The 27,313-nt window shown below is 50.4% G+C and overlaps 3 protein-coding genes across 8 annotated transcripts; 2 read left to right on the top strand and 1 right to left on the bottom strand.

The window, feature by feature from the left end:
• Positions 1-167: 167 nt before the first annotated feature.
• HINT2 (histidine triad nucleotide binding protein 2) lies at positions 168-4,539 on the top strand. 3 transcript variants are annotated; one of them, XM_054689699.1, is made up of 5 exons: positions 168-316; positions 3,733-3,873; positions 3,965-4,069; positions 4,168-4,240; positions 4,356-4,539. In XM_054689699.1, exons 1-5 carry the CDS (start codon positions 209-211, stop codon positions 4,445-4,447), a joined length of 519 nt encoding a protein of 172 aa, XP_054545674.1. In that variant the 5' UTR covers positions 168-208; the 3' UTR covers positions 4,448-4,539. The 3 variants fall into 3 exon arrangements, with proteins under 3 accessions (XP_054545674.1, XP_037347633.1, XP_037347632.1); XM_037491736.2 differs by lacking the exon at positions 168-316 and adding an exon at positions 347-689; XM_037491735.2 differs by lacking the exon at positions 168-316 and adding an exon at positions 2,529-2,609.
• A 1,021-nt stretch (positions 4,540-5,560) lies between these two features.
• Positions 5,561-9,511, top strand: SPAG8 (sperm associated antigen 8). Of its 3 annotated transcripts, none has more exons than XM_054689697.1 (6): positions 5,567-6,470; positions 6,599-6,773; positions 6,970-7,015; positions 7,099-7,213; positions 7,332-7,394; positions 9,209-9,489. In XM_054689697.1, exons 1-6 carry the CDS (start codon positions 5,871-5,873, stop codon positions 9,227-9,229), a joined length of 1,020 nt encoding a protein of 339 aa, XP_054545672.1. In that variant the 5' UTR covers positions 5,567-5,870; the 3' UTR covers positions 9,230-9,489. The 3 variants fall into 3 exon arrangements, with proteins under 3 accessions (XP_054545673.1, XP_054545672.1, XP_037347631.1); XM_037491734.2 differs by lacking the exon at positions 9,209-9,489 and adding an exon at positions 7,503-9,129 and having other exon boundaries at positions 5,570-6,470; XM_054689698.1 differs by lacking the exons at positions 7,099-7,213; positions 7,332-7,394 and having other exon boundaries at positions 5,561-6,470; positions 9,209-9,511.
• NPR2 (natriuretic peptide receptor 2) lies at positions 6,048-26,111 on the bottom strand. 2 transcript variants are annotated; one of them, XM_037491732.2, is made up of 22 exons: positions 24,637-26,111; positions 23,617-23,822; positions 16,813-16,926; positions 16,396-16,531; positions 16,067-16,161; positions 15,714-15,846; positions 15,402-15,486; positions 14,816-14,945; positions 14,579-14,653; positions 14,283-14,360; positions 13,973-14,077; positions 13,772-13,843; positions 11,928-12,087; positions 11,592-11,747; positions 11,340-11,508; positions 11,035-11,181; positions 10,484-10,607; positions 10,238-10,306; positions 8,903-9,077; positions 8,735-8,833; positions 8,378-8,469; positions 6,048-8,246 (listed from the first exon to the last, which is right to left on the bottom strand). In XM_037491732.2, the coding sequence occupies exons 1-22, from the start codon at positions 25,301-25,303 to the stop codon at positions 8,181-8,183; spliced, it is 3,153 nt and encodes a 1,050-aa protein (XP_037347629.1). In that variant the 5' UTR covers positions 25,304-26,111; the 3' UTR covers positions 6,048-8,180. The 2 variants fall into 2 exon arrangements, with proteins under 2 accessions (XP_037347629.1, XP_037347630.1); XM_037491733.2 differs by having other exon boundaries at positions 6,049-8,246; positions 14,816-14,936.
• Positions 26,112-27,313: the final 1,202 nt, after the last annotated feature.

The following is a 27,313-nucleotide window of genomic DNA, read 5'->3' as shown; positions in this document are numbered from 1 at the left end:
GACATCTTAGGACCTCAGAGTTGGCATGGACTGGGGGCTAAAGGGTGTACCACAAAGGAGAAAGCCATCTGCCTCCACCACACCCACATTCAAGCTGCTAATGCTGGCATCAGGGGACAGTAACTTTGAGGAAGCTAAGGAGGGAGAGAGTTTCAAGAATGATAGAGAGTAAGCAGTGAGGTTAGATGCAGCTGAGGGTTCCAGTAAGATGAAGACTGAAAAGGATTTTGCAATTAGGTCTTTGGAAGAGACTTTAGAGGGTGCAGTTCCCCACCACCACCACCCTCAGTACAGTGAAGACAGAGACCTAACAGTGGTAAGTTCGAAGGAGTTTCTTCAAGAACCTTAGTTGAAAGAGTAGATGAGAAGTAAGACATTATCCAGAGAGGGAGGTGTCATCGAAGAAGTATTTTTTAGAAAGGAAAAAGGGAGGGGACCAGTAGACAAAAAGAAAAAGACCTTGGAGGACACAGAAGAGAAAGAGATACCTGGTGAAACAAGATCCCATAGATGGAGGGAGTAGATGAGGTGAAAGCAGAGGTGAAGGGATTCACTTTATACAGGGGAAACACCACTTCCTACAACCAAGAAGATGGAAGAAATGACACTTCACTGATTTGCCAGGAGCAGGATCTTGTGGAAGGTCCCAATGGGAACCTTCTATGTTCCCCTGTGCAGTAAGAAACAAGGTCAGTTGTTGGTAGGGGAGGAGAGGGTTAAGAGGTTGGGGGGATAACAGGAAGATAGAGGTGAAGGCTTGGGAAGGCTAATGTGGGGAACTGGAGAAAAACCTGATCAGAGGACAGTTGAAGATTCAGGTACAGCTGGAAGCAGAAACTAGAGAAGTGGAGAAGCAAACTATTTAAAATAATGGGTGGTGATGGGAGGATGATCTGGAAAAGGAGGCAATAGAAGAAGACCCCAAGATGTGGAAGGAGCTGACTACACAAATAGGGAAACATAGTGAAACCAGGAAGCAACCCACAGATGAAAAAGGAGCAAAGAGCAGACATCTTTAATGAGGTCCAGAAGCAAGTGGGCGCAGTGAGAGCCATGGAAGCACAGGAGGCCATAGTTAGATCCTGTACCGGGCTGCAGTTTTTAGATGAGAGTCACCGCAGGCAGGTGGTCACAGAGGCTTGTGATACCCAGCAAAACAGCAGGGGCCCAAAGCTGATACTGGGCAAAACCGAAGAATGCCCGGGGGCCCCAAATTATTAAGAGGAAAAGCCCACATTGCCCATTCTAAGCCTTTGTGCCATCTACACACATGAAAGCAAAATAATCAAACTTTAGAGTGTTCAAAGATGTTTAATGGGGAAGAGACTGAAATGGAATAGAGAAGAGGAACTGTGAGTAGTGGAGAAGAGGATTTCAAAATACAGACTCCAAGTCAAATTCCAGAATTTACCATGCCTTCATAGGCCAAAGTTCAGTCAAACGGGCAAAGCCCAAGGCTAAGAAGCCAGGGCCCAAAAGCAGAGCTTGGGTATAAGTATATTAATATTTGGTGGCCCCATGTTTTTTAGGTCAAAAAATATATATTCCAGCAGAGCAAAATATACCACTGACCTATCCATGGTGCATTTCCCTTGTTCTTCACTCCCAGCTAACTGAGAATGCCATTCACAAGCTAATCACATGACACACCTTTTCAGATTAGGAAAGAACACTAGTTACATACTACTTTGCTTATCAGTCGTGTAGCAAAAGACACTCCTGCCCCTGCCCATGGGGGAAAAAAAATGCAAACACCGCAGTGAAAACTGCATAATCTTGCATCTTGGAAGTGAATCTGTTAAGAACTTAACACTGAGAAATTACCCTTAGATGAGTAAATTAGAGTCCCTGAAAAGCTCAAGGTCTACACTGCCCTTGTGTCGGAAATAATGGAAAACCAGGCCGGGTCACGGTCCCTTGCTCTCCAGCCCAGCTCCCCGGGGCTTGAACTCCCGGGGTTAGCGGCGGCTCCTGGAGCCAATGAGCGCGGAGGACGCGCAGAACCCCGCCCTCCCGGGGGCCAATGCGGTGCGAGGGTCTGCGGTCGCAGAGCCCGTGCGCGGCAGGTGACGCGGCCCCGCCCCCTCGCGGCCCTCCCGTCGGGGCCGGGCCTCAGTCAGCGGAGCCCACCCGCTGGGGGCGCAGCCCAAGTCCGGGCGGGCGCTGCGTGCGGAACGAAAAGGAGGAAAACCTCCCTCTGGGGATCCTTCCAAAAGAGCGAGGAACTGTCTCATAGCCTGAAACAGGGGGTCCAGTAGCAAGAGAGCGTTCACGCTGATTAAAAGACGAAGCCGCTGCATCGGAAGCCGCCCTGGAGCTGGCAGAAGCAGCCACCGCTGAGAAGACACCGCCCCTCCGGCGGCAGCGAGGCCAGGGGAGCGCGCAGAGCCACCCAGGAGCCGAAAGAGGCGGAGAGCAAGGCCAGAGCGCCGTCCAATGGGGCGTCGGGGCCCGCCCCCCGGCCCCGCCTCCGGCCGGCGCGCAGCCCCGAGCAGGGCCCGCGGGAGAGGCGCCCACGGCCGGGGAAGATGGCGGCGGCCGTGGCGCTGGTCGCCGGGCTGCGCGTGGCGCGCGGGACTGTGGCGGCCGCGGGGCCGTGGGGGGCGCAGGTGAGACGTAGCTACGCTGGCGAGGAGGGGGTTCCCCGGGCCCCGACCACAGGCAGGGCCGGGGGCGGCAATCTTCTCGGGACCCGAAGGCGCGCGCAGCCCTGCGGCCTTGCGGGGCCGGAGCCCGAGAGCGGGACTCGGCGTGCTGGCCCCCCAGGGCGCACCCCGGGGCTGCGAGTTGAGTCGGGCTGGTGGTCGCGGCGGCATCTCCGAAAGCCTCGCCGCGGGAGTAGCTACCTGGCGAGCACAGTTGCCTTGCACAGGCCGGGTGCTGAGGTCGGGACAGGGTCATGAGCGTCTGCCTGACGCCCGGCTGGCCGGCTCCTGCTCGGGGCAGCCTCCTCAGTGCCCCCTGCAGGAAGTGAGCTGCTGCTTTTTCGGAGCCAGTCTTCAGCCTGCCTCTGGCCCCTGCCTGCCACCGAGCACTGGTGACTCGAGGGTCAGGTACACGCCGATCTTTTCTCTCACAATTCGACAGTGCTGGCTCCAGTCTTCCATGAGCCCCTGGAAACTGGGACTTCCCTACCCTCAATCACCTGTGGCTGAGGGGGCCGAGTTCACTTTAACGCTTCACTGGTTCAAGGGACTAGAGTTAAAATTCACAAAAAGAGATCAGATGTGGCACCCAGACGCCCTCGTGTCAAACGGCACTTGTATTAAAGCCTGAGAAAAAGAGGTAACAGGGCTCAAAGGTCAGAAAACACACAGTGGCAATAAAATGAAAACTTATTAACAAGGTGAGAATAAATGGAAAGTGGTCTCAGGATGCATACCATCCCCCTTATATTTGAAGCTAAGCCAAGGAATTTACCCAGGGTAATTCAGTAGTTAAAATATGAACAGGAATCTAAGTCTCTAAGCTCTCTGGATCCTTTCCCACGAACATACAATTTCCTGCACACTTGAGGAGCAGGAATCAATTGTGTGGTTGACTCCTACATTGTAACAGTGCCTGCTATTTAACCAGGCCCCTCTGGTCCTATTCTGCTGTTTGATGCTCTTGCGAAATTTTTCTTCTGGGTGGGAACCACCAATAGGTGTTTTTAGAAGTGTGAAGTTAAGGACTAGTAGAGCCCACCTTCTGCCTGACTAACTCCCTTGGTTGTCTCTGACCCACCTTCAGGTCCGAAGAGCTGCAGGTGTTACTGGTGGGGATGAAGTGGCCAAGGCCAAGCAGGCAGCTCCTGGTGGAGCAGCCCCCACCATCTTCTCCCGGATCCTGGACCGAAGCCTCCCCGCTGACATTCTATATGAGGACCAGCAGGTGGAGTGCCCTTAGGACCCTACCCTTAGGAATCTATCATAGATACCATCTGGCCTATTGAAGTAACATGATGACTTCTCATCTGCCCCAGTGTCTCGTATTCCGTGATGTGGCCCCTCAGGCTCCTGTGCACTTCCTGGTCATTCCTAAGAAGCCCATTCCTCGGATTAGCCAGGCTGAAGAAGAAGATCAGCAGGTGGGAATAACAGGGCAAAACTTTTCAGCAGGAAACCCTGGATTCAGCTGAAGGCTTTGTTCTGTGAATGATGCCCCCTGTCTCCCTTTTCACTGTAGCTTCTAGGACACCTTCTTCTTGTGGCCAAAAAAACAGCAAAGGCTCAGGGGCTGGGAGATGGATACCGACTTGGTGAGTTACTTTCAGTCATTGCACCCCTCACCTGTGAATTCTCGGAACTACCTCTCAATATGATCTTTAGCCCTTGACCTTCCCCATGACCTCCTAACCTCACATTCTATTTCAGTGATCAACGATGGGAAGCTGGGTGCACAGTCTGTATATCATCTGCACATTCACGTCCTGGGGGGCCGACAGCTCCAGTGGCCTCCAGGTTGAACCTACCAACTAACCAAAGACACCGCATCTGGATGCTTGGATGGAGTGGGAGGGAAAAGGAACCCTGTGATGCTAATAAACCTGATCTCCCTCAATTTTGTTTTTTTTTTAAAGATTTATTTATGCATACAAGAACTGGGGTATAGGCCAGAGGTATGGGGGGTGAAAGGATTCATAAGGGACAGAGTAGGGAACAGAACAGGTGGGTTGACTGAAATACACTGCTGAGGGGAGCAGTCAGCGAGTCAGGAGAGGTCTGCTATACCATGTGGGTCACCTCCCTGGTTCTGGGGATTGAACTATTGTTGCAGTGGCTGTGGATAGCTTCCACAGCCATAGTGCTGGGTCTTAGTCCCTTGCGCCACCAGGGAGGCCCCTCCCTCAATTTTGGATCCCTGTCTTAAATATATTAAGATCTATACCACAAATAGGAAAGAAAACTGATTCAGGGCTATGATGCCTCTTGACTATGGTCTTAGTGAAAGACATTAAGGAGGACCATCAATAGTTAAAAGAGCATTTTATTATAGACCTGTGGGTTCTTGTGAGTAGTGGTCTACCTGGGTCAAGCTTCTAGAAAAGCAGCATTAAGAATAAGCTCAAGTAAAATTAAGGAAAAAAAAATAGGCAAAAAAAAAAAAAAAGGAATAAGCTTGAGTAAACAGGAAGACCCTGAAACCCAGGAGTGAGACTAGCTTTATTCTGGCCCTTATTCAAATGCCAAGCCAAGTTCTAAAGAGATGGGAGGAGGGTGATCAAGTGCAGGCCTGCTAGTAGACAGTAACCACAACCTAAAAGGCTGCTACCCTTTGACTATCCCCATGTCTCACCGTTTGCTTTTAATTTGTCATGTGAGATTTTAATCCTTGAATTTTTTTAAACACTTACCTTTCTTTTAAAAGTAAACTAAGGGGAAAGTAACTATTGCCTTGCACAAACACACGGACAAGTCTTTAGTCTGATATCACACTCCTGTCTCCAACACAAAGAACATCTTAGAAAGCCTCAGCGAATCATGCTGGGCGAGGCGAGCGGAACCTTAAATGCTGGGCCGAGTGGGAATGGAATCTGGATGGAGAACAGGCGGTCCGCGCGGCTCCGGGTTTAAGAGACTCCGCCCCGCAGAATACTTGCCTCCACCCCCACGCTCTAAGTCCGCCCAGCTCTAGTTCTGCGCAGTCTCCTGGAATGATTTGCCATCTCTATGGCAACCCGGTAGCGTGTGTCTGAAGATAGGGGCGGATCTACAGACCAGTTGCGGTGGAAAGCGCAGTTCTGGCTGCAGGCGTAAGGGAACAAGCTCAGCGAACTTTCTCTACCGCGCTTTTAGCAACGTCGACGCATTTGTTTTCTTTCACATCTTTAGACCTACAGCCCAATTCTGAAGGATTGGGGTCCGACTTGGAACCGTTTCCCTCTTTGGATGACCGTCCTCGGTCGACCCAGCCTGCATAATCCACAACAGCGACCTCCAGCGCTAAAGCAACATCATTACCTACAAACACCCCAGGGCCCGACTCAGCCCAGCCTTCTCATGGAGACCTACTCTGACAGTCTTCTTGGAGAGCCTCACACTGCAAAGACAAGCCAGGAAAGTCTTAGCTGTGATCCTGTCCGTCTTTCCTCTATTACTGAGGATGCCTGTACTTCAATTGGCCCTCGTTCTTATCCTGCCGCTGCTCAGGGCTCCAGCTCTGGTCTTGACCATGACTCTAGTCCTTGTTATAGTTCTGGTAGAGGTGCTGGTCCTGCCCCTAAATCTGGGCATAGTCCAGTTTGTGTCAATGTCTCTGAGGTCAGGCTCTGTGCTCCTTCAAGCTTCAGGACTCCTGGGGCAGATCTGGCCCTTAATTATGCTTCGTGCCATGGGGAGCCTCAGAAACAACCACCATGGGAATGTTTGCAAGTCCCAGAACCTGGTGTTCGAGGGTTATGGAAGCCCCCTGAGGCTGAAGAGAAGTGTGAATTTCTTCATGAAACAATGCCAAGGGGCCAATGTCTTCTCTACAACTGGGAGGAGGAGGTATTACAGTTTTGACTTACTCCCTTTTCTTGAAGGCTGCCCCTCCCCAGTTTCCTGGGGGAAGCAGTAGTTGATGATGAAGGTAGTACGGGAAAAGATATCATGGTAATTTAATTTGGGGTCCATAGAGAGCCACCAACCACCTGGATCAAGTCCCAAGCATGCAGGATGGCTCTGAGAGTTACTTCTTCCGACATGGACACCAGGGACTGCTGACCCTGCAGCTACAGTCACCCATGTCCTGCAGCACCACCCAGAAAGATTCTTATCAGTTCCTGAGAAATCACCACCAGCCTCTTCGAGGTGAGAAGCATGAGGGAGTGACAGAATAAATCCGTTAGAGAGAAAAAGAGAGGAATGAATTTCTCATGGGATTTTTAATTGTCCTATGGAAATAAGGGCAAACGCCTACAATTTTCCTTCCTTTTCTCAAATTTGCTTATTCTGGCCCTCCTTCTTAACCAGACTTCCTCACTTTCCACACTCTGCCCTCCCATAGGGAAGCGTGAAGCCATGCTGGAGATGGTCCTGCACCACCAAATCTGGTGAGAGGCTGGGTGAAGAGGGAAAGGGAGGGGGAGGTCAAAAACCAGGGGAGAATGGCCTTGACTATCCCAGGGCTGTATAGTAAAGAGGTACAGGTGGAACAGGAAACCACAAGGAAGCACTCTGAGGTCGAGTCTGTGACACACCATGACTACAAAAAGGAGCTGGTGCAAGCGGGGCCTCCGGCCCCAACAAAGGTGAGAACCCATCCCACCCTACTTATACAGCTGAGCTCTGATGAGCTAGGAAAGAAGCAAGCCCTGGGGTTGACAGAGGGAGCTTCAGGCCAAAAATTAATCCAGTCTTTCTCTTCAGCCTCACGACTACCGTCAGGAGCAACCTGAAACCTTCTGGAAGCAGAGGGCATCACAGCTACCGGTGTGTGAGGGTGACTGGAAGATGGGGCTGGGGGTGGAGAAAGAGAAGAAGAGGCTCTTCTGTTCTGGCTTGGTGAGGGGATCTGTCTTCATTCTGGCACTCTTTCAGGGTGTCAGTAATATCAAGACATTGGACACACCATTCCGGAAGAACTGCAGCTTCTCAACACCAGTGCCTTTGTCTCTAGGGCAGCCTCTGCCCTACGAACCTGAGGATTTCTCCCACCATTTAGGAGAAATATCTTCCCTTGTCTGTCAGGGAGGTGGGCTGGGTAGTAAAGGGTGTAGAACTACTCCTACTTAAGGGTTGAAGACAGAAGTAGACTATGAGATTGATTTGTTTGTAGTGGAAAAGTGGGGAGAAGGTGAAGTCTGTATTTGGTGAAAGGACTTTACATAAAGGGTTCTCTTTCATCCCGAGATTGCTAGTTCAGTGATTCTGTGAGTTTTCATGTCCATACCCTATAACCTTTCCTGAGAGTTGCCCCTAACCCAGACTATGACACCATGACTTTTTTGTTGTTCTATATTTGGCCAAAATATTCTGGTTTAGATACAGATATTTACAGAATGGAGGGAGGAAAGGGACCAGGCAAGAGAAGGGGTGGGGGGATATGTACAAGACTGAGCTGCAAAGGGCAACAACTTTGATACAAGGTAGGGTGTTTGTGCACATTGGTTTCCATCTCATGTAACGATGCTGGTTTCTGGTATGTGGAGAGATGGTGGTCACTGCCCACCCAGGTACCAGCTGCAGGAGACTGTCCAATTGGGGAAGAAATGGGGTTTACAGGAGTCCAGCAGGTCCTTTACGCTCTCCTAGGAGCCAATAAGTTCGCATCTTTCCTTTTCCCTAGAAGCAGGCGAAGTAGGTAATTCAGATTGTCCTGCGGTAGTCCCTTTATCTCCTTCTCTTCCTCCATAGCCCCCCCACAGTCACTTTTATCCTCCCCTTCCATGACCTCCTCCCCACCCCTCCATCACCTTCATCTCCACATCACCCCGAAGCTCTAGCTGGAAGCATCCTAGCTCATCCAGAGCATCCTTGGTGGTAGAGGAGACGTGGATCTTCAAGGCTGGGGTGAGATGGGGGGGTCGGAAAAAGAAGACTCAAAGAAAAGGCAGCAGAAGAACTGGTGGTACTGGAAAGTGCTTTACCCAACCTCCACCCCTCAAGGGGCTCTCGATCATCCCAATGTATATACACTAGAATTAAATCATGCCCGTGGAGAGGGCAGTCGGAAATAGTCCCCGCTCAAATTGAGAGTAAGGGGGAACTCTGAAAAGAAGAAAGGGTACACAGATTGAGGCTAAAGTTAGGGTTGAGGGCCAGTGTCTCACCTTGACCATTTGACTCCATTCGGGAAGCGGTATTCACTGTGTCTCCAAAAAGACAATAGCGGGGCATCTTCAGGCCAACCACCCCAGCACAGACGGGCCCTGTGAGAAAAACAGGTTGGAGAGCTTGGGGAAAGCAGATGCTAGGGCTGGAGTGTGAGTCAGCCTTACCTGTGTGGACCCCTATGCGTAGCCTCAGCTGGTCGTGGGGTCGGTGGCGGATGCGGAAGGAAGAAACTGCATCCAATAATGCTAGGGCCATACGAGCAATTTCTGGAGCATGGCGTTGACCATTTCGGCCCGGGAGACCAGATACCACCATATAGGCATCTCCAATGGTCTCTACCTGATTGAGAGAATTAAAAGGTCACTTCTAACTATCATGGGGGGAACACAGACTAGAAAATAAGTGCAGTGGTCCTGAGACTCTTTGGGGACAGGGGTATCAAGGAAACCTTTAAATCCTCCTTCCCCCAGCACCTGGCAAGTACTCAGTAAATGTCTGCTGAATGAATGGAAGCCCTGTAAGACAGTGGTGGACAAAGAGGCTCTGCTGTCAGGAAGGAGGAAGCAAGAAAACAGGGCTGACCCAAGGAGCACAGGGGCTGGTGAGGAAGTCAAGCAAGCCCAGCGATGTGGGCCGCAGACGGCCTAAACTGCAAAAGACAAGACAGCAGGTGTTTGACTTGTTAGTCATCCTGAAGCTGTGCAAGAGATTGTCCTTGTCTTTAGAGACTAGACACCATTTAAGAATAAATGGCGCTATGTCTGAAACTTACGCGGTTCAGAAAATATTTTTTTTAATAACCATATAGATATAGAGGTAGATTTTTTAAATAAAAAACAGGAGACACTAAACAATTGGTGGATCTGGGTACAGGGTTTATGAGTAGTTCTTTGTTACAGAAATAACAGGGTGGCAGAGTAAGTCCAAAGGGAAGAGCCAGGAGTGGGTCTTTATCACCTGTACAATGTTAGGCACTTCCCATAATAAACCTGTTATTTCCAATTTACAGATAAAACATCCACAGTTCAGGTTGTTTGTGTTACTAGCCCAAGGCCACCCAGTTAGCATCAAAGCCAATATTCAAATCCAAATCGCTTTTACTCCCAAGTACAATAAAGCCTACCCTCTGCCAACTCACTAACTTCAACAAAAAAAACTTTGAAGACATATACTGTCCCTCACCCCCAACAAATCATTCTGTACCCACATCCTATATGATTCTTCCATGCCTTGAGGGAATAGAGAGAAAAGATGGGTGGGCTGTATTTTTATTCCCCAGGCAAAAAGTGGTAGTTAGGGGCTAAATCTTGCGATGGTTCCAATTAGGGAAGCCTGTGAATTCTCGAGAAATCAGACTGCAGTACACAAGCACAGTGCCAGAGCCTCGTGAGTCTACACTAGGACGCTGGAGACCCAGGGGGAAACTGACCACAGGGGTGATAAGGTATGTGGCGTTCAGGGAGATCGAGTCTCAGTGGAAGGGTAGCTGAAGCTCTCACCTTGTAGACATCAAAGTTGTCAATTATGGCATCGAAGCAGGTATACAGGTCATTAAGAAGTGTCACCACCTAACAGGGATGGGAAAGTAGAGGCCCTGAGACTTACGCCCAACTTCCTAAGAGCTCTCAACCCACGAGCTGTCACAAGATAAGGGAACAGATCCTAGTTCCAAGCACCCCTGTGCCCGAGCGCAGCTCCCCTGAGTCCTAAGCGCCTGGCCCCTACCTCTTACCCGGGGCTCTCACCTGCATTGGGGTGCTCTCTGCTGACAAAGCTGTGAAGCCCACAATGTCGCTGAAGTAGATGGTCACACTGTCAAAGGCCTCGGCCTGTACCGTCTCTCCCCGTTTTAACTGCTCCGCCACTGAACTAGGAAGCAATGGTGCAGTTTGAGCCCAACTCAGAGAAATGGGAGGGGGAGAGAAAGGAAAGGAGAGTGTGGCCTGCTGGGGAAGCAGGAAGGTGGCTGGGGAGACATTATAGCCTAGCACAAGGTAAGGGCTACAAGTGGTGGGACCTTGGGAGGGTCTAAATGTCTCAAGTTGGGATCGTTCCATACATACTCACTGGAGCAAAGGGTGGTGGTCTGAGATGAGGGAATGGGAAGCCAGAAAGAAGGCAGCACAGCTCATTTAGAGATAAAATAAAAACAGTCTCTAGCTGGAATGACAGTGTGGCAAGATGGAACAAAGCAGAGTTCTAAGGGCTAGGGGTAAGTTCTCAGGAGCTCGGTGAGGCAGAACCCAACAGAGCAGAACACCAAAGGGAAATTCAGGAAAGGTGACAAAGGGCTCACTGGGGAAGAATTTGGTAGAGCAGAGCTTCAGCCTTGCGTTTCTCCTCCAGATAGGCCTGTGTGCGTTCCTCCACCAGCTTCTCCAGGTTATTGGCATACTGTTCCATGCGCAACAGGAGGTTGTCCAATATGCTGGTGCCACCCTCCCTGGAGGGGGAGGCTAGGATATGGTACCTGCTGCAAAGTTCTCAAGGCTCCCAGGACTTCCTACCCAACCCACACTTTGCCCCAACGGCAACACCTCATCCACTAAGACTGATGAGGCGTCTATCCCTGGGAGTCCCTGGGCCCTCATGCCCTCTCACTTATTAAAGCGGCGAATGAAGCCCTTGATCTGTCCAAAGTCTGGTCGCTCAGCTGGGTCCTGGGCCCAACATCGCTCCATTAGCAAAACTAGTTCTTCATTCAGTTGGGTCCGGTCAATACTTGGCCGGAAATAGGGCCGCTGACCATTTCGGATCTTCTGGACAATCTCTGAGGATGATAAAGGGCTCAGATGAAGAACAGAGGCCCCCTCCCCAGGTAGAAGAGCCCATGGGTAGTAGATTGACACTTACCTTTAGGACTCAGGTCCAGGCCCTCCAAGTAAAAAGGACCACTCCGAAGTGCTATCTCCTGTAGGATGATCCCAAAGCTATAGACATCAGCCTTCTGCATGCCCGTGGTTGGCAGGGGGTTCCCACTGAGCAGTTCTGGGGCAGTCCACAGCTTCTCTGAAAAGAGGGAACAGGCTGACCAGGTCCCCAAAAAGGATACCCCCAAGCCCACCTGGGCTTATTCCCATAATGCTCCTCGTATTACTGTCAATACATCTCCCTCTCCCACCCTCCCTCAGTGGAAATCACCAGGGCCAGAGGAGCAATATGAAAGTGGGCTCAGGGGGAAGGCCTCACTGGCATAGAGGGCGTGGCTGTCATCAGGTTCAGCAGTTGATCGGAAGCTGGCTAGGCCATAGTCTGTGATTTTGAGCACAAAACGACTATCCACCACACAGTTGGAGGACTTGAGACTCCCATGGGATGCAATAATGCTGTTATGGAGAAAGGCCATGCCCTGTAGAATACAGATCAAGTCGTAGGATTGGAAGAACTCTACCACCACTCCACAAGGTGGGTGTTAGCCAGCCAAAGATCTTGGAAACTTAAAAACAATAAACTAATTTTGGAGGACAGTCTTTGCAGAATTTCCACCCAAGGAAGCAGGCAGAATAGGAAAGTCATACCTTCCTAATGCCAGAAGCAATATATTGGCACCCCGGTACCAGAGATAGAAAAATGTTTAGGAAAAGGGATAAAGAGAGTCATCAATTATTACACTACAAAATAGTCAATTGTCTTGAGTAGTGAAGGGAGCAGAACTATGAGGGGAATGCCAAGAAAGATATGACCCATGGTGCTCTCCAATTCGTAGCCACTCATTAGCAAGACATGGTTTGAGACACAGGTATCAAGAGTAGTTAGATGCACCAGGGAAGACTAACCAGTTGTAAACTTTAACATATAGTCATATTTAAGCAGGAAATCTGGAGAGAGGGTGAAGGCAATCTACTAGGACATGTAGGCCAGAGAGAGAGAGTAGAGAAAATAGTGTATTAGAAAAACCTGGAAAATGGACAAAAGCAGAAGACAGTGCAAACCAACACAGAAGATGGAAACTTCTGGCCCTATGGGGCCATAGAGGAGGGAACCTTTGACAAGGAAAGACTAAAAGGCAGTCCTAAGTGGGCAGAGTGGTGCTTCCCATCAGGGAAACCCTGCCTGCTCACCAGGTCAGGTCAAGGGGCACAGAGAAAGCCACAGGGTTCTGTATTCGAACTGAAAAAGCTCTGTCTAAACAGTCTAAAAGTCTAGGTCCAGACCTAAACAATTCATAATTTTAGTTTTCTTCCCTTTTATCCCTTTTGTTATCCACAAAATCCTTGGTTATCTCCAAATTAGTGAATATAGAAATGATAGGCTTCTGGCTTTGTTCTCTATCTCCTTCCCATCCATTATTATTCTCTCCAGAGTCATGTTTTTCTTATATTTATCATCACACCCATAGTTGAACACCACATCAACTTTGCCAAATATTTTTTCTCATTTGATGGCAAACTTTCACACACACAAAAAAAAATCTTTAATAACCTCATGAGAATTCAGCAAAAAAAACAAAGCCAGCTTCAGGCATTGTATGGGAGATCCATCAGGCCAGCTCACTGGCCATGGGACTGGCTTCTACACTAACCACCATGCAAGATTCCAATGTCCACCTCCAAAAACACAGGACCTGTGAAGATAGCTGACACCTAGTATGTTGTCAGATACCAAAGGTTTAGTATCATTTTCCTTGGTTTCTCTTAGATTTCCTTGTAAACGTTCTTTTAATTTTCAGTTTTTACGAACAAAAGATCAGATAAACCAAATATTGGTCAGAGAATAAATAATGAGAAAAAAACAGGAGATAAATATGTTTGAAGAGCCCATTCATCTTTTTCCCTGCTAAGGGATTTTAATATAAGCTCTTGGAGGTGAAAAGAAAGATAATGGAAGAGAAATCTGTGAGATCTGGAGCAGGAAGACAAAAGTTCTGTACAGGCCCCCTTTGTACCCATTATTACCCAAACTCAGGCATAAAGGAAATGGAGAGAATGGGATTTTCAGAGTACTATGAGGAGAAACTGTAAGCACAGACAGAAAGAAAGAAAGAAAGAAGCATTTTGAAGCAGACGAACTCAGAAGGAGTACAGAAGACTCACCTTTACAAGGTCATTGATGAGCGAATAACGAAACATCCAGTCCAAGTTGATGCTGTCATTTTCCAGAATATCCTGGGTAGTGACACGAAATAGATTATGTGACTATCCTAGTCCTACTAGCTGTCACCTCCATGGCATCAGGATCACGTTGGGTCCCCCATCACTCACACACATGCCTCTGCCAACCATCTCCACCCTTACCTGTAAACTCCCACGAGGGCAATACTCGGTGACGATGCAAATGTTGGGAGGGTCTATACAGGCACCAATGAAGCGAGTGAGATGGTTGAACTGAACATCCCTCATCTGACAAAAACAATGGAAAGGAAAAGATCACTGAAAGAACTAAGAACTAGACACATACCACTCAGGGGGGGCCCTCGCTCTAAATTTTGCCTGCACTTGTAAATAAATTCCTGGTCCTCTTAGCCAATCTTACTGTGGATAGCCTTCCCCTTTCCTCTTCCCATCCTTATTTCCCCCTGACCCTCAACCCTTGCCTTCTACATACATGTTTGAGTTCAAACAGAACCTGCCGGGTCAGCTCAATGCGCTTCTTATTCACATGCTTGATGGCAACGACATTTCCCTGATGGTGGGAGTGAACGGGGAAAAGAGAAATTAATATCAGACGGAGTTTCTGGGTGCTAGGAAACACAGAGAACTGTGGGGACATCCAGGAGCTGAGCTGGGCAGAGAGAGGGCACAGAGAGGATGACGAGGGGCAGAGGTCCACGGGAGAGGTGGCAGATGGGGATGAGACAGGATGAAATGGTGGGGACCAGAACAAGCGGGATGACTGTTCACCTTGAAGTGACCGGTGTTGGCAAAGATCTGGTATTTCCCATGGGCTGTCATGAGCGAGCCGTAACTGGATCCCCGCTGGGGCCAAGGGCAACATGGAGACGGAAGGATGAAAGGAACATTAGATGATGATGGTAGGGCAGGGGCTGTCATTACAGGCCAGTGTGCTGGGAAAGGTCCAGGGAGAGAAAGGTCAGGAACTCGGAGGGAAGCAGAGGGACAGCTGAGACATGGGCTCACCAGTGACAGTGTGAGGCGACTGCCTGCACCTTTATGATATCGCTCTGAATTGCCAAACTGCAGTTCTTCCCAGCGAATGCGCCACAACATGCTGGCCAGCTCCTTCTCCAGCATCAGCTTTCTGTAAGGACTGCGCACCTCAGTTGACTGGCAAGCCCAATCCTACCACCCCAGACGCCAACAGGGGGGATGCAGGGACTTCCCTACAGCTCCTGAAGCTGCAATTGCTACAGCCGAGAGGCAGGACTGAGAGAGAAGGATGCCCTCTCTACATGTCTGACTCAGGACAAATGCCCCTTGCGCATTTAAAATCACAGAGACTGAAGGTCAAAATTCTTTCTTAAAATGGGAGCATCCATGGAAATGTGCATTACCCTTATCCAACCCCACTCGAAATCACTAATCTACAGTCAAAAGTGGGGGAAATAATACCTAGGCTAGAAGACAGTTAAGGAGAAAGGTGAGAGAGGGAGGTATTGAGTCTTAGTGACAAGCACCAGATTAAGAGCCCGGCTCCCCCACCCCATTAGACGGTGAGGAGACTGTGAGGCGATGGGAACGGAGGGAGTGGCGAGCCAGAACTCACCGGAAAATGAGGAAGCTGGAAACACCAAACATGATGAAAGTGATTCCTGTGCCCAGAGCCACAATTGCCAGGGTTGAAAGCGGAGCTGTAGGGAGAGGGGGGCCCTGAGGAAGACTGTGTGTGCAGATGTAAATATGGGGAGAGGGGTAGTGCTCAGGGCACAGGGAGTAGACAAATTTCATTAGGGAAGAAGGAAGGGGGTGTAGAAGTAGAGGCAGAAATAGAGCTATGGGTGGGGGAGTCAGTGAGGCAGAAGTGAAGGAACGGAGAGTAAGGGAGGAAGGACTGCTCCCAGTCCCTGCACACACCCACTTTTATCACAGGATGGGTCGTCCATGTCAAAGGCACAGGGGGGATTGTCCAAGGGGGGAGCCCCCTTCACCCAGGGGATAGGCCGCCCAGTCCACCAAATCTGCTTCTCGGCTCCTGAGTAGTGGGCTGCAGGCTGCGAGAAGGAGAAAACTAGGCCCACAGGCCTGCTCCCGAGCCTCTTCCAAACCCCATCTATTTGACTGCTTTTCTCTCAGGCTACCACCCACCCAGGCTACAGAGAAAATCAGTCCCTACCTATAGTACCTTTGTTTCTGTCCCACCCCCCACCCCGCTGAACCCTTGAAAGCTGGATTTTCGGGGCCCACACTCCTCCCAGCCTCCTTCCCCATCACCTGAAAGTCCCCTGAATCCAGGTCTCCCATGGCCCATAGGACAAAATCAGTCTCCCGGTCATTGTTCTTGTCCATGACAACCAGTCCAGTTACACCTGAAGTAGAAAGAACACTCCTTAGAGATCTATCCTAGACCCCTCTTATTCCCCCAGTCCCTCCAGCTTCTTCAGAGTCCATCCCTGCCCCTACTCTTAATATGTGTCCCTCTCTGCAATGTTCTTTGACCCCTATTAACTCTCCCTCCTTCCCCTATTATCTGTATTTTATTCTTCCCACTCCACTCCCGTGCCTGAGAGACCTCTGGACTCTCATCTGAAGCCCTCCATTACCGTGGTATCTCCGTCCCTGCATCTTTTCCACAATCCGAAGTCCATCTTCCCGGGTGCCCCCTTCCTGTATCGTCTCATTCAGGACTTCAGCATATAACAGGATCCCGTCATAGAAGCAGCCAGCAATGAGGTTCATCTGGGGGTGATAACTTTGGCAATGCCCTCCAAAGGTTCTGCAAGGGACCCCTCCCTCAGCCCCCTGTTCTACCTCCTCTCATTCCTAAGGTGCCATCCCTACCTAGCTGGACAGTAAGACAGAAGGAAATACCCTGATGAAGGTAAACAGTCCCTCCTACCCCGCCACCCCAGTAGCAGACAGCCCCCTTGCCTCCACAGCCAAGGCATGATGCTGAGTTGGGGAGAAGTGTCTTTCCTCAAAGCCAGGTCCAGCTCTAAAGGAAAGAGACAGCTACTTACCAGGGAGGGGGCCAGCTCCACACCAAAATCTTCCCGGGCTCTTATCAGCAGACGATTCTGGAATTCCTGATACTCAGGATTGGGGGGTTCTCGGTATGTGATCACCAATACTGTCTGTACCAACAGCACATGGGAGGGGGAGAAGTAAACAGGGTTCAAGATGGGCATTAGGGGAAGACAGGAAGCAGGAGAGGCAAATGTGAGACATGCATGCAATGAAAGACACGTGGTGTGTCTGAAGGTTAAGCCCCACATGTTCAATATATCTGGGGAGAGAGTGGCAGTCCTCCTTCAAAGGTAGATAGGGTGGTTCGGGAAGGACCCTGGAAACAGATAAAGTCAACTTCATCCCCCAAGCTCAGCCCATTGTCTTCCTAAATCACCTGATACCACCCAGGCCTCCCTGTCAGGCTGCCTCAGTTCCTCTGTCCCGTCCTTTCTGGGTGTCTGTTCATTATCAAGGACAATGCTGATCAACAACTCCTCTCCTGAAGTGTTAATTACTGTGACCATTATCTGTAAAGTGTTTACATTTTCATTTGGGCCAAGTGGAACACAGAGCCTTCACCGAGTGAATGAAAGAGATTTCAGGCCCTCTGACACCTGAGGGGTGTCACAGATGTGACAGAAACACAGATGTGACTCCATTTATGAAAGACTGTGAGCTCATCCATTTAACATATGTAGAGTACCTGCCATAAGCAGCCCTGTCCCATGTATGGGCACAGTCCTACATGTCACTAAATAGTAGATATGTGTCCCAGAGGAAACACACAGTCACACTCTCACACACATTCGGCAGGGAAGTGACACCGGTGGTTTCAGCCATGCATGATCTTACTGCTTACAAGTCAGCATGTCTCTGGCCCTCATTGGGTGCCTGCCTGACTCCCCTGGCCTCACACATTTCTCCTTCCCTAGCTGATGTACATGCCAGTCTCAGGCCGCCACCAGGATTGAGACCAGCAATGCAACTTCAGGATAAGACTTCAGATCATAATTATATTTTGTTAAATGTGACTCTGTGAAATGAGACCTTAAGATCCAGTCATTTCTACCAGTTCTGTTAATTCCCATTACAAAAAGTCATGTAGACCATAGTGCTACTAGATAGAACACATATCAATTTATTGGGAAATATTGCAAAGGAAATAATGAAGTCAGTCCCTAACAGATACACACTGGAGTTGCCCTCATGATGTAATTATTCTTACAGCAACATTTGGAAGTTCTAATACTCTCACACTCTCAAGCAAGATAAAAAAAAAAGAAAGAGGGGCACAGAAAGGGACTGAGGGTTCACTTAGTAACACCTGTTCCAAGAATAAAAGAAAATAGGAGGAAAGATATTGTTGATGAACAATGTGAAAAAGTTGGAAAAGACAGGTTTAACACAATTTATATTTCAACATAAAGACTAATGATAGGTTTTGATGTTTTTTAATGCTTTTGTAATGTAATAATTCTATAGCTTTGTTTGTTTACTAGACTAGCTAACAGTTCTCAAACTTCCCAGTCTTACAAATCCTTTATACTACCAAAAATTATTTTGGTTATTTGAATTACATTGTCAATATTCATTGTATTAAAAGTTAAAACAGATAAAATTTTAAAATACAAGAAAACACATCTCCCGGAGCTGCCACAGTGATGACATCATCACGTATCACGCAGCTGGTAGGAAACTCCACTGGAACATTCATGAAAGAATGAGGGTGAAAGACTCATCACCCAAAGCAGTGATAGTTCAGGCAAAGATAAGCACCTGGGACTATATCAAACTGAAAAGATTCTCTACAGCCAAAGAGACATTAACCAAAACAGAGAGACACCCCACTGATTGGGAAAAAAACCTTTGCACGCCATCCGATAAGGGACTGATGGCAATGATATACAAAGAACTCACATTGCTGAATAAAAACGAAATAAACAATCCAGTCAAGAAATGGGCAGAAGTCAAAAGACATTTCTCCAAAGAGGAAAAGCAAATGGCCAAGAGGCATATGAAAAAATGTTCAACATCCCATATAATCAGGGAAATGCGAATCAAAACCACACTAAGATAAAACCCTACACCCTGTAAGAATGGCACATATCAAACAAACAAGCAACAACAAATGTTGGCGAGGATGCGGTGAAAAAGGAACTCTCCTACATTGGTGGTGGGAGTGCAAACTGGTCCAACCATTGTGGAAAACTGTCTGGAGGTTCCTCAGTCTACTAAGAATGGAGCTACCATATGATCTAGCAATTCCACTCCTAGGGATCTACCCAAAGGACACAAAAACACTGATTCAAAAGAGCACCTGTACCCCTATGTTTACTGCAGCACTATTTACAATAGGTAAAACCTGGAAACAACCCAAATGCCCAAAAATAGATGACTGGATCAGGAAGATGTGGTACATATACACAATGGAATATTATTCAGCAATCAAAAAAGATAAACTCATGCCATTCGCAGCAACATGGATGGAGCTAGAAGGAATTATGCTCAGTGAAATAAGCCAGAAGGAAAAAGAAAAATATCAGATGGTTTCACTTATAACAGGAATATAGGGGAACCAAATAAGACATCAGTGTAAAAAATAATTATAATAATAACAGTACAAAACACAACAAAGTAAAAACCTACAATTATAAACCAGAGACACACTGCAGGGGAGGAGGAGGGAGAGGCGTGAGAGGGAGGGAGGGAGGTGCACAGGGGACTGTGGTGATGGTGCATGGGTGCCTTGGGGAAGGGATTCTATGGGGACTCAATCTGAGGGTCTGGGGGAAGAAAATATGGTCTAAAAAATGTAAAAAATGATAAATGTTAAAATAAAAAAATGAAGAAAAAATGAGTGAGAAGCAAATAACATCTTAATATGAGTTTTTAAGAGTTTTGATCTCATGATTCCCCCTATAAAAGGATTTCAGGTGCCCCCAGGATCCCAAGACCACGTTTTAAAAACTGCTACACTGGGCCTCCCCAGTGGCGCAGCAGTTGAGCGCTGGGTTGCGAAGCTGCCCGCAACCTCTGCAGCTCCGGTTCGATCCCCGGCTGTGGCCACCGGTGAGGGTCCCACATGCGCGCAGACCTCTCCTGCTGTCTGCTGCTCCCCTCAGCAGTGTACTTTGGTCCTTCTGCCTGCTCTGCTCCCCGCTCTGGCTCTGGTGAATTCTCTCACCCTCCCGTGCTTCTGACTATGCAGTGCTTGCATAAATAAATAAATAAATCTTTAAGGAAAAATATATAAATAAATAAAGCATGAGAAATCTTAAAAAAAAAAAACAAAAAACTGCTACACTATACTGTTTTGCTGTGGTTACTAGCTACTGCAAAACAGAGAACAATAAAAATAAGAAGACGAGGATGATCAGCCAAAGAGGTCCGCCAGAAGGTGATGGTAGGTAATTGAGTCCCATTTCGCAGTGAAACCCAGGCTGAAAATTTTTAAAAAGCAAAGGCAGCCACAAATGGGTTCAGCAGTGGCTAGAAGCCAGGAATGCACCTTGGAAATGTGCAAGGGTAGGAGGTGCCTGTCTCTGCCTGCAGACACACCGGCACTGAGACCCACGGAGACTCAGTCACCATGAGAGGCACCAGCTGTGGCCAAAACAGACATAGAATGGTATCTAGGAAGAGATTCTGCCCTACACAGTCCTTGGCTTAGTGCTTTTCACTGCATCTGTAACCCACACTCATGCTGACCACCTAAGCTGTGACCTCTGCTGGGCTGCTGACCCCGCAGCCCCCGACTGTACATCATGGACCTCTGGATCCTCAGGGCCTGGCCATTTGCTTCTTGAGTTCTGTGGTATCTGCTTCTTCCCTATCCTGGTTGATCATCATGGGTTACAGTCGTTCCTGCTAGGTCTATTCCTCTCCAGATAATTCCTAGTCCTATCCCTGTCTCCCCAACACAGACCCAGTTCAACTGCACAGATGTGTGCCAGCCACATGGAACACAAAGATGGGCATGGGGCCTCCCCAGTGACACAGGGGTTAAAGACTCAGTGCTATCAAGCTATCCCCAGCCACCGCAGCATGAGTTCGATCCCTGGCCAGGGAGGTGACCCACATGGCGCAGGAGACCTCTCCAGCCCCACCGGCTGCTCCCGTCAGCAGTGTATTTCAGTGGATGCACCTGATCTGCTCCCCATTCTGTCTCTGGTGAATCCTCTCAACCTCCACAACTCTGGCTTACACCCCAGTTCTTGCATGCATAAATAAATAAAAATAAATTTAAAAAAAAAAGATGAGCATGATCCGGGCCCTGACCAGTGATGTTTTAACAGAGAGAGAAGTACTATCACCATGCTTCATTTCAGAGCCCCTCTCCCCATAGCAATTAGCCAGCATGAACAAGGACCTTCTCCTTGAGCATGACACCCTCCTGGAAAAGCCTCAGGTACCTATACCAAGGACTCCTCACATGCACTGCCACCTTTTCCAGGCTGGTCTGGTTTGGGACCACTGAGGGGTCTGGTATCTCTGGGACATAAGAACTCTCTATTCTTTCATTCTTGGATTCTAGCTCAGAATTTCCCCGCCATCCTCCCTCACCCCCTGCCCTGCTTCAGCATTGGTAAAGAGTGAGAGTAGCTTTACCAGAGGATACCTCATATCCCCTTCACCCCCACCCCACCCCAAAGTCTTGATTTTCCACTCAGCATACTCCTGCTTGTCAATTTCCCCTTCTCTGGTATTGAAGCAAAAAGTCTTAGTTTTTCAGTCTGAATAACATTAACAGTGAATGGGAGAGATGAGAATGATTTTTTATAGCTAATTTTCAGCTGAACTAGGTCCCTCCTCCCCCTGCCCTAAGTGCTGTCCTCCCTCTACCCTAAGTACTGGGCTCTGTTGGCTGCTAGAAAATCTCACACAAGAAAAAGAGGTGTCTCTTTCTCAAAAATAATAGGGCCCAGAAAGCTATGGAGTCCTCCCATATGGGAATGTCACACTGGCAAAAGTGCACTGTCTCCTCTTACCAACTCAATTCTTTTTTTGTTTTCCAATAAGACTTCTCATAATTTGTTCTATGTTTGCATTTATTTGCTTATTTGTTTACTTCCTGTCTATCCTACTAAATGTATGCTCCAAAAGGCAGGTACCACCTCTGTTATGCTCTCCACTACAACCCTAACACAGTGACTAGGACATAAATAGGTAACAGAATGAGTCAGTCTTCAAATGAATAATGTGGCCAGTTCTACAGCAGACAAAGTTAAGCACAGAGTGGGAAACTCAGTAAACTCAGGGATTCAGGAATTGTTTCCTAGAAGGGAAAATAGCTGGTCTGACCTTAAAGAACATGCAAGCATAACCCAAACAAAGTGAAGAGTTTGTTTCAGGCAAAAGTTATAAACAAAACCTATCCTGTCACTGCCCACATTCAAGTGCAATCATCACAGACTCTTACTCAGGCATTAAGTCACGCACACACTCGTCAGTCACAACCAAATACACCATCACAGCCACATAAAACCTTCCTCATCGGAGAAGATGGCGTCCAAGCCCAATCCCCATACAGCTCTACTTAGACTCAAAGAACCACAGCACGGAAAGGAGGGATATGAAAAATTGGTGCGAGAATCAGATAATAATGCATGGGCATGATTTTGAGAAAGAGAGACATGGGTTGAGGGAAGGAAAAGCATTCCAGACAGAAGGAGCAAGAGTAGGAGGGGGGGCAGGGAGGCCCAGGGGCTGGCATGTTTGAGAGTGGTCTTGCCTCCTGGAGCACTCCATATGCGAGCACTAGGCAGTAAGACTGCAGGAGTCCACTGAGAACAGGATGTAGAAAATGTTAAATGTCATGATTAGGGGTTGGGATTTTCATCTGTAGGAAATAAATCATTGAAAGTTATGAGCAGAGGCGTGAAATGAACAGTCACATCAACTGTCTTTCCAGATTAAGTCCATTTCTTCCCATGCCTGCTATGGTCGCCCTGGCGCAAGTTCACATCACCTCACTCTATTCTAGCCTATTACAGGTGCTCTCGCTCCCTTGAGTCTCCTCTTCTAAGCCAAGCTCAATTCTGTCATTATATTTCTTCTCAAAAAAAAAAAATTGCAAAGACCCCACAGTCAAGTCCAATCCCTTAATCTTAGGTTCAGGGCTCTCATTATTCCAATTATACCTCTGCATCACTATTTCCTGTATTTGCTTCCAGTGAACCCTTCTTTCTTGTCAGTACCTTTTTGGTTCCCCAAATATGCCCATTCTGTCTTCTTCTATTTGTTCAGGAGGAGCCCTGGATCCTCTCCACCTCCCACTAGGAACATGGCATCTGTCTTTAACGTCACAATGGAGCTTCACTTCCTGCACAAAGCCTTCCCTAAACCCAGCCCGCACACGACATTCCCTCCTCTGAGCCACGCAAGTCCCTTAGTGTCAGTTCCAGGGCACACAGTCACAGCCTTTCTCGCACTTGTACTTAACTGAACCACAATGGCACCTCGTCTCTCCAGAGAGAGGAAACCCCTCCCAGGGGCAGGGACCATATCTTTCCCTGAAATTTTCTCTTCCACAGTGTCATTTACTACCGGCGCTCAGGAATGTCAGTGTTTGGGGGGTCTTGGGAGGGAAATTTGTCAGAAGATTCTGAGAATCTGACTGAGAAAAGAGTCACAAAAGCAGGGAAGCAGAGGCGAATGATTCTAGGCTTGGAACTCCTCTGTTCATTTCACTCCTGCGGTTCGCTGTTCCTGCCCGGTTCCTAGGGTGTCTGTGGGGTGTTGTGATTCTCTCTTTGGAGAGAGAATCTCCAAAGTAGGCCCTCTTTCCCCTCCTTCAAGTTTGGCTCAAATGATACCTGGAACGCCTCTCTGAGAGCCTGGGCCTGTTCCCCGGTGCGATTGTCCTGCCAAGGCCGGCCTGTAGAGCGCGTAGGGCCTGCACGGAGACTCTCCCCAAAGACATCCAGGTAAAAGAAGACATAGTCCCCATTGGTCAGGTTCTCCCTCTGCGCCTGAAGCAGGATCTCATGGAGCATCTCCAGAGGGCCACAGATATACACAACTGGGAGCAGGTACATAACAGAGGGACACCCTGAGAATGTTTCCAGATCCCCAAACGTCCCCCTCTCTGAACCATCTGCATTTCCATCCTTAACAAGGAGGATAGGGCCTTCTCACCCATCAGCAGATACTCCAGCCCTCCCCTCAGAGCCTAAGTCCCAAGTACCCTGGGGCCATATGGACCATCTGGCCCAAGTCAGAGCCTGGCTCCAGCCCCCAGAGAAAGGAAGCTATTGGCCTCCAGTCCCTCCTCTTCCCAGAGTTCTGCCTGCTGCTCCCCACCCAGTTCTCCTCACTCCCCCTCTTTGCTCAGTCTTTCCCTAGACTCAAAGGCACTGAAGGCTCAGAATTTCTCTCCATGGGAGCTTAACCTGTCTCTCCCAACCAAATCTGCCTGAGTGCCCAAGCCCAGTTATGGAATCCTCACTATGGAATCCTGCCACCACAGGGTCTTGGTCCCCAGACTGAGAAGTCTCTGCTCACAGATAGCACCCACCTTGGAGTAACCATCAATCACACTCACTACTCTAGGGCACACACATTGCTCCCCAAACTCAATACTCCCCTAATCTCCCTTGACACAAGCACCACCCCCATGCCATCTTAGTCCTTGTTTACCTCTGCGTATGACCCCCACAAGCTCCCCTCACATAAAGCCTCAGCCCGCTCAAGGCATCAGTCTTCATGTGCCTCCTGATTCCAACCACCACATACAGCTCCTCAACTCCTTCCTCCAGCTCCAGCTTCCCCATGCTGAGCTCCAGGGATACAGGACCCTCCTCCCCGGACCCTAAAACAGCCTGGGCCACACTCACTGCGCCCGTTGGCCCGGATGAAGTGGGTGGCCTGCTCAGGGCCCCCTGGCTCGCCGGCATACACCTGGTGGTGCACACTGAGGTTGCTGCCCTGCAGAGCCTCAAAGACGCCCTCGATGGTGAAGTAGTGAGGCCGGTCATCTGTGCGAGCGTCCAGATACAGCAAGGCAGCCCGGGCAGTCCAATTGAAGTGCCCGTGTAACGTCACTACAAACTCACCCAGCTTGGGAGCAGAGGGGCCAGTGCGCACCAGGGTACGATAATGCTCATTCTTAGCCGCAAAACCAGAGGCCACAGCGCCCGCCGTCAGCAAGGGAAGGTGCCAGTGTGAGGCAAAGCGGGCCACAGAGGCAGCGGGGTACACGCAACCCGGGCCCAACAGAAGGTCGGGGTCATGGTACAGCTTGAGGTCCACGGCGCGCAGTGGTGCCAGGTACTCAGAGCAGGCGCCGTCTAGTTCAGAGCTGACAAACCGCAGGTCCACGGGCAGTGCCCGGCCCAGCGCCTCCACAGCCAGTGCCACAGCAGGACCCACCCGTGGCCAGGCCCAGGCATAGCTCAGGTTGCGTTCTGGCAGCACCACCGCCAGCGTCAGGTTCCGCGCCCCAGGAGGACGCACCCCACCTGCCAGGGCTGCCACCAACAACAGGAGGGATGGCAGTGCCATGGGGAGAAAGAAAGCAGCCACCCCACCTTCCCGCGAACCTGGGGCGGCTCTGGCCTACAGACGAGGCACCAGCCCAAGCCTGGAACTGGAGGAAGAGGGTAGGAAGAGAAGTGAGACCAGCCCGTGGGCTGGGATACCAGGTGGCGGGGGTCCCCCAGGAGGGTGACGGGAGGAAGCCCCAGGGGGTGGGCAGGAGTGGGCCCACCGACCTAGGACAAACACTGAGGGCTAAGAGGAGGGCGGTGGGCGGGGGGGACCAAGGGGGGCTGCCCCCGGGATGGGGACAGCGAGAGGTGAAGTCGCCTGATGGGTCTAAAGCGGAGAAGGCAAAGGAGACCCGAGACTGGGATGGGGTGGGGGTGGGGGTGGGGGGCGGGCTGGTACAAACACAAGGACTGGGGGACCCCACAGCTGAAGGGGCTCGGAGGGCACAAAGCTGCGAAGAGGAGGACGAGGGGGTAAGGGGCGAGGGGGCCGCGCCGCGGAGGGACCCGGACCATGGGCGGGCGGGGCGCAAAGCGAGGCCTGGGCCGGAGGGGAGGGGAAGCGGGGTGAATCTCCCGGGCCGGCTCCTCCAGCTCCTGCCTGGACTAACGGGCCCAGGGCGCTGGTCCCATCCGGAGCGGCGGCGGCCCCGCCCGTGTCCCAGCTCCTCTCCGCGCCGCTGCTCCTGGGCCCGGCGGCCGGCGCTGCCCGCGCTTCCTCCCGCCCCCGCCGGGGCCCCGCGCGCCGCACGTCCAGGTCAGGTCGCCGCGGCCCGGCCCGTCTCCGCTCGCTGCGCCGGCGGCGGCGGCCGAGAGTGACTCCCCGGGCAGGCCGCCCGCGCCCGCCCCCCCGGCCGCCCGCGCCCCGCTCCTCCCCCTCCCGGCCCCACCCTCCGGCGCCTGCCGTCTCCCCCCGCCCCCCGCCCGGCGCCCGGGGACCTCCCGGGGCTCCAGCCCATCCAGGGGCACCTGGGGTCTCCGCCGCGGGGCCTCTCAGGCCGGCGAGGTTCCCAGGCGCCCCTCACTTTAAGGGCCCACCCTGTGCCCCCCAAGCCCCCCGGCCCCCCTGGCTGTGTACACCTCACACGTCCCCCGCTGAGGGCCTGTCCCCTCCGCTTCTCCTATTCTGGTGGTCTTGGGGCTCCTTCTCTTAACTCTCACACACTTTGAATCCCTCAAACACTTCAGATTGCAGGAAGCAGTCAGGATCCCCCAAATATTTCGTATCTCCACAAGTCCTCCTCTAGCTAGTAAGCCACACCACCCCGCCCAGTGCCGGGACCCCCCACTCCCTCACCAGCAGACACGCCGGCTCCCCAGCACAGGCCCCTCCGGAGCAAGGGGCTCGGCACGATGGCTGATCTTTTTCTCCTCGGTGATTATGAAGTCCTCCGATAGCCCTCTTGCTGTCCCCAGGCCCCTCTTGGGGCTTCCCTTGTCCTCAGAGCCCCCCCAAACTCCACTGAGCTTCCACCACACCATCTGCTCAAGGGCAGGGGCCAGGAACAGCCTCTTTTGTCTCCCTGCACTGCACAGGCTTGCTCGTGATAAAAGCTCACGGGCTAACTAAGCAGACCACTCCACCGGTAATGGGAGTCCTTTGTAGCCCCCTTGGGTTCCACCTAGAAAGCTCACCCCAAATAGCCCCTATCTGTAGTGCTGATCTGAGTAACAGCTTGTGGGGGATGATGTCATGGTTGCTGGGAGGGTCTGCTATAGGTCCTTGGGGAGCTTTGCTCAAATTGTCGTGAAGGCCATGCACATAAACTCATTCTCCTCCCCTAGCTGAGAGCCACAATTTGTCCCTCTCCTTCAAGTCACTCTAGAAATCACAGCGCCAAGAAGCTGGGAGAGCTCTTGGGTTGGTGGGGGGGGGGGGCGTGCATACAGGGGGTGCAAGAGTAGTTTCTCTGAGACAAAGGCGACACCTAGTGGTTTGGGGGAAAACTAAGGACAATACCATTTTATTCCTAGGCAGATTTATTGAACAAGGGCTGCCTTGAACAAGCTGTAAGGAGTGAATACA

The sequence above is a fragment of the Talpa occidentalis genome, unplaced genomic scaffold (assembly GCF_014898055.3).
Source record: "Talpa occidentalis isolate TD23 unplaced genomic scaffold, MPIMG_talOcc4v2.1 talOcc4.7, whole genome shotgun sequence".
Classification (NCBI taxonomy): domain Eukaryota; kingdom Metazoa; phylum Chordata; class Mammalia; order Eulipotyphla; family Talpidae; genus Talpa; species Talpa occidentalis.
This window is presented reverse-complemented; position numbering and strand designations above follow the sequence as displayed.

Excerpts from the sequence above, each read along its gene's own strand:
- HINT2 (XM_054689699.1), top strand. The coding sequence starts at position 209 with ATGAAGACTGAAAAGGATTTTGCAATTAGGTCTTTGGAAGAGACTTTA. Across the intron at positions 317-3,732 it reads AAGACAGAGACCTAACAGTG|GTCCGAAGAGCTGCAGGTGT; the intron begins GTAAGTTCGAAG and ends ACCCACCTTCAG. Across the intron at positions 4,241-4,355 it reads GGGAGATGGATACCGACTTG|TGATCAACGATGGGAAGCTG; the intron begins GTGAGTTACTTT and ends ATTCTATTTCAG.
- SPAG8 (XM_037491734.2), top strand. The coding sequence starts at position 5,871 with ATGACCGTCCTCGGTCGACCCAGCCTGCATAATCCACAACAGCGACCT. Across the intron at positions 7,214-7,331 it reads GGCCTCCGGCCCCAACAAAG|CCTCACGACTACCGTCAGGA; the intron begins GTGAGAACCCAT and ends CTTTCTCTTCAG. Across the intron at positions 7,395-7,502 it reads AGAGGGCATCACAGCTACCG|GGTGTCAGTAATATCAAGAC; the intron begins GTGTGTGAGGGT and ends GCACTCTTTCAG.
- NPR2 (XM_037491732.2), bottom strand. The coding sequence starts at position 25,303 with ATGGCACTGCCATCCCTCCTGTTGTTGGTGGCAGCCCTGGCAGGTGGG. Across the intron at positions 14,078-14,282 it reads TTCTGTTTGAACTCAAACAT|ATGAGGGATGTTCAGTTCAA; the intron begins GTATGTAGAAGG and ends TGTTTTTGTCAG. Across the intron at positions 10,608-11,034 it reads CTCTACCAAATTCTTCCCCA|TTCAGTGGCGGAGCAGTTAA; the intron begins GTGAGCCCTTTG and ends ATTGCTTCCTAG.